The sequence below is a fragment of the Oreochromis aureus genome, linkage group 13 (assembly GCF_013358895.1).
Source record: "Oreochromis aureus strain Israel breed Guangdong linkage group 13, ZZ_aureus, whole genome shotgun sequence".
NCBI lineage: Eukaryota > Metazoa > Chordata > Actinopteri > Cichliformes > Cichlidae > Oreochromis > Oreochromis aureus.
In genome coordinates this window covers 26,859,644-26,878,670 of record NC_052954.1, presented here as the reverse complement: position 1 = coordinate 26,878,670, position 19,027 = coordinate 26,859,644, and the positions used below count along the sequence as shown (strand labels likewise).

General features: G+C 38.1%; 1 protein-coding gene across 1 annotated transcript in view; it reads left to right on the top strand.

Moving 5' to 3' along the window:
* Nucleotides 1-19,027, top strand: part of LOC116324848 (potassium voltage-gated channel subfamily KQT member 4-like) — a 109,966-nt gene that overhangs the window by 61,118 nt on the left and 29,821 nt on the right. Inside the window, exon 2 of the mRNA XM_039621365.1 lies at nt 17,698-17,788. Coding sequence (XP_039477299.1) covers nt 17,698-17,788 — 91 coding nt within the window. The remainder of the gene's footprint in view (nt 1-17,697; nt 17,789-19,027) is intronic.

The following is a 19,027-nucleotide window of genomic DNA, read 5'->3' as shown; positions in this document are numbered from 1 at the left end:
AATAAGTAAACAAAGGGAAACGTAGGACAGGAGAAGCTTGGGAGAAACAGTGGGAGAAAGTAGCAAGAGGACAAAATAGAGCAATAAAAGTAAGAAAGGCAGACAGCTGTTAGGGAAGGAACTGATGGGAAAAAGACACATACTGAAGACATTGCACTGTGTGTTGGTTAGCGTTAATCAGGGTGGGCAAGAGCCTCGCAGGCTGCGCTTGATGGGAATTGACATGCAATCAGCTGAAATAATGATTGGGATCTGACACAGGACTGTGGAACTGGGTAGGAGGTGTGTGTGTGTGTGTGTGTGTGTGTGTTTGTGTTTGTGTGGTGAAAGAGAGGAGACTGAACACCAGCCAGGACGAGGCAGCATCCATAAAAACTGTCTTATTCGACTTGTTTTATCTCCTTTTATATTCACTGTAGAATCACCACTCACGTTTCAACATCGAAGACAACAATTGTTCATGAACCAAAGGTCAAAACTAAAGTGTCCCATCGACATTCCTGTGTTCTAGAAACAAACGTGTATTTCATAAAAACAGCAGAGTTATTTGAATTACTGAGTGATTTAAACAGAAAAGTGCAGAGTTAGATTATGAATACGTTCATTTGAATTTTAAAGGCTTCCACATTTGTACAATCTTGATTTTCGGTAACCTTGACTGTAAAATATTTTCTTAGGATTTTTCACTTCTTTACTGTGTGCAACACATGACTGTGAATTTGCTTAAAGGGAACCTGTTATTATCATTAATAGAGAGAGAGAGCTAAATACCATAAAGTATATCAAAAGATTTACGTGGCTCTTCATTCTTGAATCTTTAAATCTACTCCAAACAGTCAAAAAAAACCTTCATGACAAGAATTGGCACTATATTTATAATAATTTTTTTCTTTTAAAATTTTATCTTATTTCCACAAATATTTTGGCTTGACAGCAAGTTTGTTACACTTAATTGTATAGCACCAAAAATGTCAGAAATCAAAAACCTGTAAACAAATGATTAAAGAGAATATTCATATGAATAATATAAATGTACAAATAATAGGTATCTACTCAATGTTAGACAAGATGTGAAGCATTAATATGCAGATGAAGCAGCAGCTCATGCAGGCTACCGCACAGGGAGACAGGATAGAAACAGATGCGGCGTGCTGAGCAGTTTATACACATTCGTTACACATTTGTGCACAAAAAAATGCAAACACATCTCACTGATACCCCGCCTTCAATCATAAACAAATATGTTACACACATCATACACAAACGTACATGCACATTGGAATGCCCACAATTTCCCCACCAATCAGACATCAAACAGCAGTCTGAGGGTTCCCAGCCAGAGCTTTTGATCTGGTTAAATGGGTGTCATTCCGGTACACATTTCTCCAATCTCCTTCCATCAGCAAACAGCCATTTGTCCCCATCACTGATTATCCATCTTATCTGGAGGCCATCAGCTTGGCTGATTAGGACATTCCCAGAATTCCAGTTCTTCTTGGCTGGTGGAATTTCTGCATTTCTGCTGGTTAAAATGTGGTATCTTACTGCTCCCATTTCACCATAATTCTTTAATTTCATATTTTATCTGTCAGTCTCCTCACCACACCACCATTTAGCACCTACATAGAGTCATGGGAAAAACAAAGTTTTCCCAGGATTCTATGCAGTCCTGTGAAAAAAGGAAGTGTACAGTGTTCCCATAGGAATTAAGAGGGTAAGTAGAAACCAAGTGATGCTAATCAAATGCACTTGATTAGCGATTGTGACCACCTCTTTAAAAGCACAAGTTTTGGCAGTGCATTAGTCTGGTGAGTTCAGGTGTTTTATCCCAATGCCATGGTTTTCTCAGTAGTTAAAAGGTTTTTTTTGTCATTTTATATTCTAAATAAGGTTTCACACTGAAGTTGGACTTTTTTATTAAATGCAGTCATGCTTCCAAACAAATCTGTAGGAGTTTCCAAACAAATAGAGTGCATTTCTGTGTGCGGCCTTGAAATGATTTCTAACCACAAAAAGGAGGGCCCTGCAGAAAATGTTTGGGAGCCACTGCCTTAACATGTGCGTCTGCATGTACACACGCTTTCCACACTCTTCCGCTGCAGTACTGGAGCAAGTTTCTAGCCAACTTGTAAAAATGTCGTATTTTAGCTCGTAGTGCGTCTTGCAGTGACCCTGTACAAATCACAGTCCTGCAGTCAGCACAACCTGCCAGCCTGTATTTTATTAGCAACACAGATATATGGAGCCCAAAGACAGTCAAGTATGCACAGTCAGGAAACAGAGGTTTTTACACTTCATCCCTCTCGTCTAATACTCATGTCACTAATGGTAGGCAGTATTTCATTCCCTCCCCCTCATTAGTTCTTCCATTTCACTTTCTCTGTGAGAGGTTTAAGATAGTGCTCTTGTGTAATAGATAAAAGTTAAAACGTTAGAGCTCATTTCATTGGTTTTATTTCTTTTTATTTCCAAAGACTTTCCATTTTAAAAGCTAAAAAAAACAAAGAAAGGAAATACATAACGTCACACGTTATAAATTACCCATGCACATTAAAAGACTTACATGCTTCTTTTTTTAAGAGATCCCAAAGGAAAAATGGGAAGAACCCAGTACTGCAGCCAAGAATGATCCAATAGATACACCAGACACTGTTGACTGACGTAATTTCTTTCAAAAATAGCTTAAAAATCTTTACTTGGCAAGTTGCTATTCTATTGTTAATATTTCATGGCTAATTAATCTATTGATTTTTTTTTTCTTTTACTTTAAGTTTTGGTGTATTAGCTGTTGGAAACAGCCCAATGTGGCTGTTTTATTCTCTGTTGATTGATTTTTCCATTAACCAGTAAGTAAATGGTGTATTACTAATAAGCAGATCTGCACATCTTTATTCATTTTCAGCTGTTGTCATTAGTGGGGAATGTGTTTGGCTTTGCATAAATGTGCCATGTGTAGGCACAGAAGTATTGCAAACTCAAGCCTATAGTTTTATATAGCGTTAAATTATTTTTTATGTCATTACCAGTAAAACAGTAGTGTTCATGAAATGAATCATAAAAATGAATCTGGGACAAAAACGGAGTCACTGAGGGCAAAACATTCTCAACTGTACTGCAGTAGTGGAAAGTGTTGATTTGATTAAATCCAAAAGTTGAGATCTATAAGAGTTGGCTCTATTTATCAAGATGTAAAAAAATGACAAGTTCAAATACAGTATGATATGGTACTAGATTTAACATAACACCCCACGTGTTTTCTTCCCTGAATATGGTCGCAAAAGTAGTAAAACTAGTCCCAAATGGTTTGTTTGAAAAGGAGAGAGAGAGAAGACAATAACAGGAGGTATAGCTGATTGTTTTTTTTTTTTAACTTGCCTGTAGGCTGGCTACGTCCCATTTCAACCAGACTGGAAATAGGGGAAATAGCCTTCTGCCTTTTTTTTGGCTTTTGTTCCTTTGTAGTCTCACTAGCTCGCTCGCATGTTCCTTTCTGACTCTCTCCATCTTTAAAAAGCCCTTTTATCTTCTCTTTTTTACCTGTGCCCCAATAATACTTATCACTTTAAGTCATCTGTAAAACACACATTTTCCCCATTGGCATAATAAAATATTAATGCCTGTATTCATAATGAAACGTATGCTGACGTTGTCAGGTATTATTTGTGCTTGAAACATTCACATAGATTTTTGTGAAATTAGAAATTTATGTTGAGCATTTTAATCTCTGTTCATCAAAATAATACATTTTGAAGTTTGTCCAGTAAAACTAAATTCTTATGTATAAATGGCTTATGTTTAACTATAAACCTGGGCCTCCAGTACAAAAGGAAACAAGTGTGAAAATGCAAATTGGACCAGGTCTATATCTGCTCTCGCCCTTCCACCACTTACCTGAGGCCTGAGTCTCAGCTCAAACATTACAAGACTGTGTGACACAATGACAAGATGGATTATTATTACTATTATTATTGTAATGTGGCCATGTATCACAATGATAATATTACCATGTTATGTCAAATCTCTGTTTGTTTGCCCACAAACTCCCACACAAACAGGAGTTGAGACACTGAAATTGGCACTGAAAGATTGGTCCCTGAAGATGCTTACCTATATCAGATATCACAACTTAATCATGTTGCCTAGCAACCACCTACCAATGGGTTAAAATGACCAATTTGTATCATTTACTCACATTTAAGACCTTATAAAACACCTCATTTGTATTTCATGACGGCAAAATCAAATTTAGCAAATGTTGCACATTTTTGACATCTCCAAATTGTGACATTTACAGCATCAGTATTATACTATTACACTCACACATTAGCTTGTACCATAAATTGTATTGTATTTATGGAATACACCAAAAGTTTACCGTTGCCTACAATATGAATGTACTCGCAGCAATGTGATTTCAAGTCCTGCAAAATTAGTCCAGGATACAAAATCAGACATTTTTTCCAGCATCTCATTTTATGCATTTTTGTCAGGTGCATGTTATAGACATATGTAAGTAAACCACAGCACATGTAAACAGTGCTAATGGGTGCAGTGGAATGCTTATTTTTTTAGAGAATCCATGGTTTACATGGTTCCTTAATGATGCATTTTGTTATATATAAACATAAAACTGCCAAACTGCCTTTCACTGTTCTTGTAACAGTGACAATAAAAAAGCTATTCTATTCTATTCTATTCTATAAAAGCACTCCCAGATTTATTTATCTATTTATATAAACATCTAACACCACCTTTTTTTAACTTTTCTCATTGTGATTAAGTTTATGAATTTGCCAGCAGCACAATCAGGTCAACCAGTACTGTAGCATTGGCAGGTACTTGTTTATTTAAGGTGTTGCTCTGCAACTCTGCAATCAAAATAGTGATGCATAACATGAGCCTTGAGTAAGTTATGAAACAGCTGATAATCTGTTGGTAAAGTTTGATAAATCTTACACTAGAGGTTAGAATAAAATAAAAGGCCTTTATTTACCATTGTTCTATAGATTTAATGTACAAAACCCAGACTTTCTGAATCTGCTTTTGAGAGTGGTGAGAGAATTGGTACACTAGAATGCTCAGCCATGGCACTGACTACTTATCACCGTCATGATATCTGTTTTAGCATATGAAATAAAAGGTATAGTCACATTAATGAGGATGAAAATGTAATTATCTTAGGAGGTGGTTCATAAGAAACAATGCAATGGTGTGGTATGTACTCATCATTTTGCTCAATTTTTTATTCTGGCTCAAGAATTTGTGTGGTGCCTCTAAGAGTTTATAATCAAAAAAGGAATAAAAAACCCAAGAATTGAATTTTACTGGCATTAACTGGAGCACATCTCCAGTGAATCACAAGCAGCAGCAAAGGTAGAAAGCAAAATCTCAGAAATTTGAGATATCGCAGTAAACTGTTCAACTTATCAGTAAAATATACTGCAGAAACGACAGGAAAGATGAAGACATTTAGTAGCAAAAATGTTCTTTATCATTTATGATTCTTTTTGTTTAGCCTTCTCATAATGAGCCTTTCGTTTATACAAATGTGTGACAGCAGACATCTTTTTAGGTGTTTTCACAAAGGCACATCATCATTCTTCAGCTTTTACATCAACCTTCACAGACACTGAAGACAAAAAAAGTAAACAGAAACCCATACTCAAAACGCTTAATGTTCAAAACCTGCAGCCTAGACAGCAGAACAGATGGAGCTGTGTGGGCTGATACATGTGTTTGACACACTGGATATGTGCTTGGACTGAGTGTAAAAATGATAGCAAATATGCATGCATAAGCACACACACTCAACTCAAAAAGCTATAAGCAGCGTGTACATAAAGTACAAACTCTCACACTTGCACTGACATAAGTTGCGCTGAGTCAGCTTCTCCAGTTCGGTTTTCACTATGTCTGTGCTAAGGGAACCAGTCGGCCATCTGTTGACCTAATGAGCTGACTCCACCAAAGCAATTCAACAGCCCAGATTTACTTCTCTAATAATTCCCTTATTCACAGTTCCAAAGTTCCAGAGCAGCAGTGCTTTTGCAAACAATTTTTGGCATGTTTTGTGCTTTAATTTTATTTGTTCTGTGTGTTTTTTTTATTTGCTCATCATGCAAGTAAAGCTGGTCTTGTAATCTGTTCAATTATCAGTCAGTCATCTGAACCGCACACTTCTAAGCCTTTAAAACCAAACATAGACTCAGCTTCTGCATAAAGAGGTTTTGTGAAATACTGAAAGAAATACAGTATTTTGAAGGTGAGTACAGATTTAAGACGTAGTTTTCAGTTAACATATGCAATGATAAAAATGTATCTCATGCTCAAGGACCTTAAGTATTAAGCCCCTGAGTTGAACTGAGCCTTGCCAGAGGCTCAAACTTTCTCCCTTAGTATCCTGACACATTATATAAATAAAATTCTCTTTAAGTACCTTAAAAGTATAAATATTTCAGACTCTAACTTGGCTTTAACATGACTACACTTCTGTTTACTTCACTGTTATAGCTTTGCACTGCTACAGTATTTAAAAAATGCTTTTAAATGGATTAGGACTGATGGAGAAAAATATGCTATTGGATTATCATCCAGTGCATTTTTCTTCACATTTCCACATAGGCCAGTTGTACGGACAGGGCAAGACTCAACCCACTCAAACAGGGCATCCTGCCTACTAAATCAAAGGTAAAATAAATAAATAAATAAATGTGAAAAGGCAGCAGAAAAATTACAAGAATGATTGCAAATGTCTGATTGGGTGAGCAGCTTACTGCCACTTCCAGAGTTTCCCACTGCAGACAAAGATGTGGTGCAGAGATGCAATAAAAACAAACAGAAACAAAAGAAGCACATACACAAAAGCATGATCTACTTCAGTTAACTCAAGTAACTTTTTTGTTCTGTGTCTAAATTTCACTGTATTTCCATTTTACCTGTTGTAGCTGTTTTTGTGCTGATTAGCTCTCCTCCATATGGGTAACTGTTGATTCCTGCAGTGACTTCTATTCTAAAGCCCATGGGTACTATTCTTAATTTAGTTTAGATGGCTTGTGTATTATGCTTATTTTCATCAGGGCTCATATTTTTAAAAAGAGACAAGAACTTCTGAACAGGGACCCAACTCAGCTGCTCTGACCTCCTGACTTTGTCTCATCCAGGTTGCCTAAGGTTTATTTTAGCTGCACCCTCAAACATAGCAAGCTAGACTCAGCCCTGTTTTTCACTACACAATAATCTGTGATTGTAAATATGTAAAATTCAACAAGGCCAGTCTAGCCTTAATCTGCTAGCCTCAAAAAACAAGGTCTTAGCTACAAGGCTAAATAATTTTTCCTCCTGTAGAGAGTGAAATAAATAAAATGACGGAAGGAACCTCTCAATAGGTGACCTCATCAAGTTGCTCTTTTTACAGTAGACACCTGCTGGATTTGAATGTGAAGGAATTCTATCAAATATTGATAAAAATGTTGCCTCATTACAGTGATAAGACTTAATGATCTAAAATGCATTTGAGAGCATTCATTGCTGTTACTACCTATTGTGTAACTAAAAATGCAAGTCTGTGTCACATTACTTTTTAACACAGTGACAAAAAAAAAGTGTTTTACAATGCTAAAGAGAAAAAAAATGAACTTAGTCAAACTAAACTTTTAGCCATAAAATTTAAATTGCAGTCCTGTCTAAAAAAAAACAAAGGAAGTAAATGTGCTGTTGAAATTAGTTACATAAAATGCCAAGATTCAAAACTCCAAGACAAAAAGCCAGACTTAATTCCTGACAAACCATATTGTGGTCTTGGCTTAACTGAGCTCATTTAAGCCGCACAGGCCCTGTACTTGATCAATCATAGTCCTCTTTGGACTCAACTAGCTGGGTGTGAGTAATGAGCCTTCATGCACATGCTGCACATAATCAAGTGGCATTAAAGAAAGCTACCCACTGAGCCCGGTGGATTTCCAAATACACAAAAGGTGTGATATTTTCTGTCATAACGTGCATAATGCAGCTGGCTAAGCCAAGTGTCCGTCTTTAGAACACAGCAAGAAAGAGGAAAGTGTATCTACTCAATCTATACAGCCAGCAAAGAGCTTATTGTAAAATAGATAATTCAGAGTCTTTATCTACACAGCAACTGCAGATTTGTGCTTCTAATTTCCTTGCCTCAGAGGTTTGGATAAGCCTGTGTTTATGTGCGCTCTGATTTCTGAGAAATCAAATGATAAAAAGCTTTTGATTCAAAGTCCAAGGGAAATCAAACACAGAAGCTGAACCCCTTCCCTTTCCCACTCTGTCAGTGTAGGGACATCACTTTTGTTTATGAGTCTGTGTGTTCAAGAGAAACAAATTGTTTAAAATAAATATATATGTATATATATATATGATTTTCAATGCAGGATACAGTTTTGTCACATGAACTTGTCTACCATTCTCTCCTTTTTGAACTCTCCTTTGGTCTCTGGTTCACTGTCTGCCTCTGACATCTGCTTCACAGCATTGTGAACGGGAGTTTTGGAGTGGTTTAAATGCTGAAATGGGTGCTGATAGGAATCTCGTGTATTGTGTGTTTGTGTGTGTGTGTGTGTGTGTGTGTGTATAAGCCAGTATTTTTTATGAACCCCGTTAGCTGTTGGCTTTCTTCAACAATGTGTCAGTCTGTGTCTAGTTAACGAAAACACACATACGCACGCACGCACTGAAAGCTTTCCGAGTATTCTCGCACCAGTCACCCATCTTCAGTGCATCCCACATCATGGAAAATTGGCTTCTGTCCGGCTCTTTCTTTCTCTCTGCGCCCGTCTCTGAAGTCTTTCTCTGTCTCTCTTTGCTGCAGCAACATGGCTTCTAGATGTGGCGATGTGGCACGTTAATCCACTGGTAAACCGGTGAAGAGGGATGCTCAGACATACCAAATCTAGATGTCGCAGATCTGAACTGTGCAGTTACCTTTAATTCCCTTTTGCACAAAAAGTTTGGATTGATGTCGTGAATTTGTTGAGACATCTCTAAATCTTTTTCTAAACTTGTGCGCTAAGTAAAATCAATACAGAAAGCAAAAACTAAATAACGCCTCTACCCGCATGGGTTTGCCACTTCTTTTTCCATAAACAATCATTTTATGCTAATAATAGCTTCCTTCTGTTGTATGACTCTGGTGCAGCTCTCTACGTCTAAAGAAATAATATGAATATGATATGATTATTATATAGAAGTCTTATATTAGAAGTATTTCTGTCAAATTAAAAATGAGGTGATAAAAAACTGTATATGTGTATAGATGGATGGATGTGTGTAATATAAAATCTCCTCAGTCAAAGCATCTGCTGTGCCCACTGTGGGAGCTTTATCAAATTTTCTCTGTGAACTGGCACATGCTGAGCAGTTTGTCTCGATTGCCTCGTAGGTCTTTATGTCACTGACGTTACTGGCATTAAATGACGCACGCAGATGCAGCTGGAGTGTGTCGTCCCCACAGACTGTATATAAAGATGGACGATGCATCACGATGCAGCCTCCCACTGTACAGAAGTAAAGCCAAAATATCCTGGAAATTAGCAGGGCATTCTTGGACTAGTGGTGTTATTTGCAACCAGAGTCCATGCTCTTGAGTTCTGTATATAAAGTCTATCATTGTTTGGAGGCTGTTCAGTTCAGCAACATTTAAAGAAGACAAAACAGATCACTGAGACGTCTTCTATGGTTTATTTCCTACATATCCTCACATAGAACATGTGACCCTTAAATCTATCAGCTCAGGATTAAAAGTCACATACGTTGTAGATCGAATGAATTGAATATTACACTTCAAGCTTTGTTCATGCCCTTGTATTCGTACGGATAGGCCCGTCTTATACTTTCTGACATGAGATAGTATGTTCCGTCCACCTATATATTTGACTTCTGAGATTTAAAGATTGACTATTACGTCTTCTCGCGTTTTTCTTTTAGTGGAGAAAGGCTTGATGGAGAAAGCCTTGCAACTCTTTCACAGGCTTGTACAGAAAACTGCCGTGCAGCGCCATGTCCTTGGCCCGGCTGTGTTTGGTCAGGTAGTTGCTTAGATATAAAACCGTATGTTTTATCACTGCCATCATCAGGTAAGATACTGCACTCGACTGGATAAACACAGGGATTAACTAATAGACTGCTGGCAAAGAATCACCCTGGCTCCGTCTTTCTTTCTGACTGTGCCTCCTTCTTTCCCTCATCTTGCTTTTTCATCTCTTTCTGTCATCTCTTTTGGCTCTTTATCTACCGGTGTGCATTTGTGTGTGTGTGTGTGTGTGTGTGATATCATTCAGTGACACCTGAGAGGTCCACAGTAGGTCCAGAGAGAAAGTAAAAGGTTGGGCAGACAAAAAGACTGAAAAGACAGAGTTGCTCTCCTTACCTTCATCTCTATCTCCCTGTCTTGTTTCATTTCAGATGTACTGATCAACCAGGACTTTCTTATTTGGAGATATAGTATTTATAGCTTGAGCTGTGTCTTCCCATTACAGCCACAACTAGCCCTGCTGCTTTCATCCAGGAGAATCTGCTGAAGTAACTCCTATATTGTTCAATCATTTTGATTTGTGGGAGTCAGTATTTCCCCTTTAATCCACCACCGAGTTCTCTGCTGCTCTTTTGTTTCTTGTTTCTGTTTCTTTTGTTTTGTTAACTTGACACATTATGAGGAACATCATGTACTTCTCCAAAGTGAGTAGTCTCGTCAGCTCTCTCAGTTTGTCTTTTTCTCTCCATTTCAATCTTTTCCCCTCTGGTTCCACTCCCTTGATTGAAAGGGTATGCATGGCTGGCACAAAAAGAAAGAAGGAAATAGATAATGATACCAGACAGCATTGTGTGGAAAACCTTGACCTCTCACGTACCCAATCTGTCTCTCTCTCTCTCACACACACACTCACAGACACAGAAACACACCACACTTTCTCCATCCATGCTCAGATTCTTATTTAATTATAAAAACATCATGCGTGCTCTCTTACTTGGCTGCTCCCCACACTTGTTTAAACCAACCGTATCATGTTAGTATGCGCATACTGCAAGCTTTTACATCACACACAGACTCACACATCTTACCATAAGCTGCTTGATGACTTTAAATCTTCTTCCAATTTCCATGTCCTGTCAGAGACAAATTATTATCCACAGAAAAGAGAAAAGTCAAGTGGTCCTCTCTCCAGTGTCATTGTTCATATCAGTGTATAACTTTTTACCCTGATGATATCAGAAATTTAGTTTACTTTACACATGAATCTGAAAGTGGGAAAGTAATTTCCCACAAATAAATCAGCTGAAATCCTTCTAGTTACCTGTAAAGTTGGAGGTACATATTTGGAAGAAATAACAAATTGTGTAGCTTTGAATTTTGCTATATATACGCACATGAAACCTTAAGTATATGCTACTGAGAAGCCGTTATATCAAGATCAAGATTAGCAGTTGGTTCATTTTCAAGAAAGAACAACTTTTAAAAGTCATCAAATTGGAAACTGCTGTGCAGCTACTGTTTGTTTCCCGTTGTAGCCTACTTACCTTGTTTCTATTTTAAGATCTCATGTTTGTAATGAAACCGCCCTGGGAGTCCAGGCTGCAAATCTCCAGGGAACTGATTACTCACATACTCACCTCACTCTCCTGGCTTTTTGGTATTATTGTCAGCTTGTGGAGGAGTGTTAAAGGTGTGTGTGTGTGTGTGTGTGTGCGTATACAGTATATATATGTGTGTGTGCAGTTCCTCAGATTGTTCATCAGCAGTAAGTAAGAGGTCTGTGTCACATGCACCAAAGGGGGCAAACTATCAAACCTGCAGTCCTCCACTGAGAGTGTCAAGCACCAACTTAACCACATGTTGGTCTGACAATGTGATGCAAAAGTTGGTCAGCATGCAGTGGAGCAATCTAATAAACAAAATTAGCTAACATTTAACAAACTGGGATATCCACCACAAATGTTCTGAAGAGGAACACTGTGAAATGGAATGGACTCTAAACATTAGCAATTAATAGGCGCTAATGTCAGTAAACAGCAACGTTTTTAGCAACAACAACTATATGAACCATATATGAGACGACACACATTAAATCGCCTGTTAGATTAATATTGATATTAATTAATATTACTTTTGTGTCTGAGTTGGATATAGAGCTATGAGGTGATGGAAAACTTGTACTTGTGCAAATATCTATCATAACCTCTAATTCTTTAGTTTAACCTGAGCCAGTAACATTAAAGTCTTCATACTAAACACACAGGCATATTGCATAAGTCTTTACAAGAAATGCCATGATGGAGCATTTTGCAAATGCTAAAATATTTCTTTCCAAACACTTACATGAAGATGACTTCAAGCAAGGACAAGTTTCACCATTGCTAGTCAGCTGCCAACATCTATTACATTCTCAAAGTCAGCACCATGAGTTTTTTTATTTAATTATATCTTTTGGGACAAGTAGCTGCTTTAAAACCACTGGATCTGTTTTTCACAATGTGTTGTTAAAACATTTGGAGATAAAGTATCTGAATTTCAGAAGCCGGACCACGCCTCCAAACACGCTCCTTCCGGTTCTCATCTATTCATTCTCGTTTACGTGCCCCACCCTCCCTGCCCTTTTTAATTCTTCACTTCTATTTAGTACATGGGGATCGGCCCGGGAGCCGCCACCAGTCAGCTTCGAGGCCTTCCCCAAACATCAGCTCAATTCATGTCCAAGCCTTTGTCTTTATCTTAACCTTTATCTACTAAAACGCTGTCAAACATAAAATAAGGACGTGGGCCCAGCAAGTGAAACATCATCAACATAGCATTTTCTCAATAGCCTTAACGAAAACTAAAAAGATATATTTAATAGAGAGTCTTGCTTGAGATACTTGTACTGAATACATACTTGTTACTGCATACTCAGCTTTCTCAGAATTAGCCACACAGATCTCAGCTCTTCTACTTTATTTGTGCAGCTATCTCTAAAAAGTGGCACATTCACCAAGGAACTGTTATCAACTATATCTCTCATCAGTTCTTCCTTGTTCGTCATGTCTGCCTGCATCCACTGAATAATTTCATCATCAACCGATGTCCGACAAGAGATGCAACAGATGGAAGACACACACATGTTCCTGGATGCTTAAAGCAATGTTGATACTATGCTGATTTCAGATGAGTGATGTAAAATTATGGCACTTTTAAAAACAGAAAGCCAAGAGTTCATTCGAATTTTTCATTATTCATAATCACACGGTTGACTCAGAAACCCGCAGTCATGCCTTCTTCTCATCAGCATGTCTAAACAATAATCATCTGATGACTGAAATTACAGATCCAGTACCTGTCCACCAAATGGTAAAGAGCTGTCTGATGTGATGGGTGATCTTTGCATCTCCTTCCTCAAAAAGGAAAACTGCTGCCATTGTAAATATAGCGTGGAGCGTTCATCGAGAATGCCTCTGCTTGTGTTGTTATAAACATCAAAGAATAATAACGTGTGTTTCCAAAGTTATTCATGTAGTCCCCGATTGGAAATTGCAGCAGCTATTCACTTTCAACTGATGGTCTGATTTTGCCGAAGGCTGTAATCAAGGTCTCTCATTGCTCTATTTTCACACAGTACACTAAACCGTTCAGTATGCACTTTGGCTTGTACTCTTTCACTCGTTTTATTTATTCACTAAAAGCCTGGTACTGAAATGTGATTAGAAAGAAAATAGCAGAAACATGAGGATGAAAAATAAAAACATCTTGAAAATATGCAATTGTCTAATACACAATAGAGTTAGAAATTACATTTGGACACTGAAATTTTGCCAGGCTTCACTTTATTAAGTCAAGAAATTTGGGAGAAAAATTCTTTAACCAATTTCAAATCACATCACAGTATAATTTGTACATGTCATTGCTTCTAAAATTACACGCTCTTACAAAGAGTACCAATGCAAACACGCAATTGATGCGCTAGTGATGCATTTTTATGTTTCTAAAATGTAGTGTGTGGAATAAGGCCTACATATACACCACTGCATGCACACTTTAGGTGTCTCTGAAAAACTTTTATAGGTCAATTTTCAGAGTGGCGTGTTTAGTGAAGCTATCTGTGTTTCCAAAAGGTGTCAGATTGGCTGAAAGGTCAGCTAGATCGCAAGACAAAGAAGAGCACTACTGCTTACCTCTGAAGTTACAAGCCAACTTCTGCGATATTACCCTCTAAAATGTTCTGAAACCAGTGCACATGATTCAGAAACTCTTTTGTCTTCATATTCATAATTTCCTGCTGAAATTCAGGACTCACCAGCCTAAATAGATAAATAATTTAATGAAACAAGCATTCATAGCATCTAGCAATGAAAAAACATGCTGTGCAGCCACATTAGAGGGAGAATTCTTTAAATGGCCACACTTGAAGGATATGTTACAAGCTAGGATATATTTTGCTCCATAAAGTAAACATAAATGCATCCATCCAATCATTTCAGAGAAGTTGATCTGGTCTCTTCCATAAACAAGAGATGTGGAGCATCCCACACTGCTTTTACAGAAAGTGTTTTTGTAGTCTTCAGGAGTACTTCTCCAGGCTTCTTGAAGGACAGTCCAAATCTCTTCTTTGAATCTTTGCTGCAGCTTGTGCTGTCATCATGATCCCTCACTGCTCTGGGGAGGCCAGTTCATGACTGATAGTGCTCCACTGTGTGTTCCTCCATCATTATGCTTTTACTGCACTGCCAGTATGTTTGGGATCATTGTCACACTGGTGAAAATGAAGCTGTTGCCAAGCAGACATTTTCTAAATAGTATCACATGGTGCATCAAAATGTGATGATGCTTTGCTGCATTCATAAAAACATCATTTTGTTTACACTGTTGTAGCCAGCTCTCCTGATCTCCTCCACGCATATTGATTTGAACCAAAGGTTCATCATTCTATAAGACATGTAGTTACTCATTTTCAGTCCATTTCTTTTGTAATTTGGCATACCTGTCAAATGTTACATTTCCTCTTTCCTTTCCTTAACAGTGGCTTCTTGACAGCCACTCTTACGCCCACTGGTTGGAAGGAGGGAGTAACGGGACAGCCACAATAATTTTGAGTCCTCTTAAAAGTGAAGAAAATTATTCAAGGTTGTACAAAATGTGGAAAGGGACCATTAGGTTGTGTCTAACATAAAAGAGCATATGTGTGAAAATTACTTAGTCCTCTGACTCCCACCACAAACCTTTTACAAACAAAAGAACTGCTCCAGAGCAGCACCCCAGGTGTGCCAAAGCATGGAGAGAGTGAGAATCTAACCACAGGTAAGTTTCCTTTATGGGAGAGTCCTCAGTCCTGGTTGGTCCTGGCACAAAGACATAACCTGCCATAAAGACATAACCTGCCATCTAGTTTCTTAAATGGAATAGGATTGAGTTAGGAATGACCATGATCCTAACAGGAAAAGCATTTTTTTTCAAAGATAACTGACTGATTGAAGCCGGTCAGCACATAATTTTTAGTGGTCAAATTAGTGGGTTGGCAAACAAAGCCAAACACATTGCCTGGAAGTGTCTTGTCGCTGCAGTGAATGAGGTGGAGCAGAGAGATAGAACCGATCCACCACAAGCTTGGACACTTCCCAAACTGCTAACGCCTAACAAAAATCATCAGGAAAGTCATGTTAAAACCTGACCTGGCTCAGACCTGGTCTAAAGGACTACCTATGCCTGGTTTTCTACTTTTCTTGACAAGTTGTCCTGAGGATCAGTGGTTACACACACACACACAAACAACACACAAACTTCTCTATCACAACTGGATGCTGCTTTTAAATGTGCTCTTCATGCTGTCTGTCTGCATGACAGTAAAGAGCTATTAGACAAGGAGCCAGTATCAGATGCAGATGTGCGCTGGAAGTTCGAACCATCAGTCCTCTGCTGCTGTGAAGCACGCAGCCAGGTACACACATGAACATTCACCTCACTTTTCATATTCCTTGTGGATCCCATGGAAAATAAATCCTGACATCAATCATACAAGGAAGCCAGAAGAGAGAAAATAAAATGTGTCCAGAGAAACAGAAGGCTGAAGGAAGGAGAGATTACAGTTGGAGGATAGGAGGTGAGGAGGGAAACAATGTGGGAGGGATCAGTAAAGAATTTGGTATATTAAAGAGACAAGTAAGAGCGAGGGTTCCGAAAATGAGAAAGGGAATAAAACTGGAAAACAAACCTTTAAAAAATCTGTGGGAATGAGACCATAGATACATAAATATCAAAAAGACAGATGGCATCTTGGAAAAAAACAAAAACAGTTCAGAGTTACTCTGAAGAACGGTAGGCTGGGACTGCGAGCTGGTGCATATGTTGCCTGGAAGCTGCATTATGAATTTTAATTTGTATTTGCTCATTAACCAAGTTGCCATATGACTTACAAGAGACTGAGTGGTTTCCTTGCGGGCAGCAGTGATGTAGTTTGTGTCTATATTGTAATTTGAAACAGCACGTTGGAAATTGGAGCTTTTACTCCGAGTGTATCCATGTTATTCCAGATCCATACCCCACAGTTTCACTCTGATTATGACTCAAGCTTTACAGTAATTATCAGAAATCAAATTACAAGGATGTGCAGAAAGTTGGTGTGGCAGAGGAGGATGCTAGGGATAGAGTGAGATGAAGGCAGATGATGCGCTGTGGCGACCCCTAAAGGGAGCAGCCAAAGGAGAAGAAGAAGAAGAAGAAAAAGAAGAAATTAGAAAATACTTTTTTTTTCATGACCGGATTCTAAGAGTAACAGTTTTGGATTGACATACAGATTGTGAGATATCAGCTCTGACATACAGATTTTCCAGTGACTCCCCCTTTATACTGATATTTTAGCTTTTTTTTTGTTTGTGTGTGTGTTTTTTTCCTGTGAAATATAAATAATAAGTTCAGTGTCTATATAATCTCTATGAGCCAAAAACTCAGGCTTCAGCGAGCTCTAGATGCTCAGTTTCACACAATTTTTCTATTCTTGGCTCTGCATGATATAATTGAGAGTGGGTATAACTAAGATAGTATTTCACCACAGAAGCCCTGTCCAACAGTGCTACCTTTCTGTTTACAAGGGGCAGCCAATCAGAAGAAAGTATGTGTATATGAAATGAACTGAAGGGCCACTGTAGACCAGATAAGGATCATTGAGGAAGGAAGAAACAGCTCATTTCGAACAGGAAATCATGCCAACCTGCTCTAGTAGAGTAATAAATATATTAAGCTGGAAATTAATATAATGGCTCCCCTTTAAAGGGATTATTCTTCACCCTAGGATAACTAGTCAACAACAGAATGTATTTACAGTCTTTTGAGGCCTATCAGATCCTGCAGCACTGTTTCAGTTGCTTGTTCAGCTTGTGTTATTGTTACTGTGATAACCATTTCTTTGCCTTCCCTCTGTTCACTAAATTACAGTGCTGTAATAAAATAAAGGATGCTGAAGCTTTAAACATTGTTTCGTCAGAAACTAATAAGGCCCTCAACAGTTTAAATCCAGATTGTAGCCTGGTGGGGGAGAAATAATCACTTCCAGAGAATCCCTCTTTCTCGTGAGCATACCACTGAAAATACGTGCATTACCTGAGCTAACGAGTCTAAACCTTTACGAAAGTCTAAATCATCTTTATTGCACATATATGTTTTGTATTAATATGTGTGTATGTGTGTGTGTGTGTCTGTGTGTTTTGTCTTCAAAGGTTTATCCTGGTATTCGGATGTCTAGTTCTCTCTGTGTTTTCCACCATCCCTGCTCACCAGGAGTTCTCTTCGCACTGCCTGCTCATCCTGGTAGGACACACAAGCAAACAACCACACACAAATGCACCTGCACTGACACCTACATGCACAGACACACACACTCATACAAATAGTTGGACTCAATCAGTATGTGTCTCCTGGAGAGTGCTTATTGGGTTTACATTGTATGATTTTGTGATAGAGTCATGCAGTAAAATAACTCTGTGTGTGTGTGTGTGTGTGTGTGTGTGTGTGTGTGTGTGTGTGTGTGTGTGTGTGTGTGTGTGTGTGTGTGTCTAAATCAGTTTGTTAAATCAGTCAGTTTAACAGTGTGTACTTTGGACGTGCTTGAGCAGAAAACAAATCTGTCAGCTGAGATAGTGATAAAAAATTAAAAGATATTGCAAAAATAACACAAAACTGTTTACTTTTTGTACAGCAGAGATATTCTTGAAGTGCTCATGGTGAAGATCACTGTGGATGACTGACAGATCACACAGTGAACTGTTATACACAGTATAACCAATATTATATAACTACTTTTTGTTAGTGGAGCTGTAGTGGCATACAGTATTGTTTCTTCCTATTATTTGGATTTGTCCGATTTTTTAAAGGAACGGCCATTTCCAGTCGTGAGACTTGCATGAGAAAAGTGAAAGGAAAGCAGATAGCTAAGGTTAGCATACGTTAAGCAGACTTTCTAAATCCTTGTAAAGCTCACTGATTAACATGGGGTATCCTGTTGGCTTACCCTGTTATACTGAGTTATTACTTTATAACACTTTTATGTAAGCACAGTCACCTTCTGGAGTTTTGTTACTTTTTTAACCTTTATTGGTTCATCTCTTTAGATTTTAGCTAAAAGCTGGCTATGACTTTATATTTCATATATCAGAGTTCTACTAATCTTCTCATGTAGCCCTGTACAACAAGGATACTCTATGTTGAAAAAAGTATTTGTCCACACCTCATAATCTTTGAATTCAGGTGTTTACAGTCCCATTTAGAAATAACGCACCTAGCAATGCAGTCTGCCTTTACAAAAATCTGTGAAAGAATGGATCTTTTAAAAGAGCTCAGGGTTGGAGCATGGTACTGTAATAAGATCACTAATAATCAGATATATAATAATCAGTTTGTGAAGGTTCTTCCCTCCTAGATATTCCACGATCACATGAAATGGTATAATTGCAAAGTTAAAGCCTTGATGGAACCATAGCAACTCGACCATGAAGTTACAGAGCGGGGTCCCCAAGTCCCAACGCTCTGCAGACTCCTTAACTGGAAATT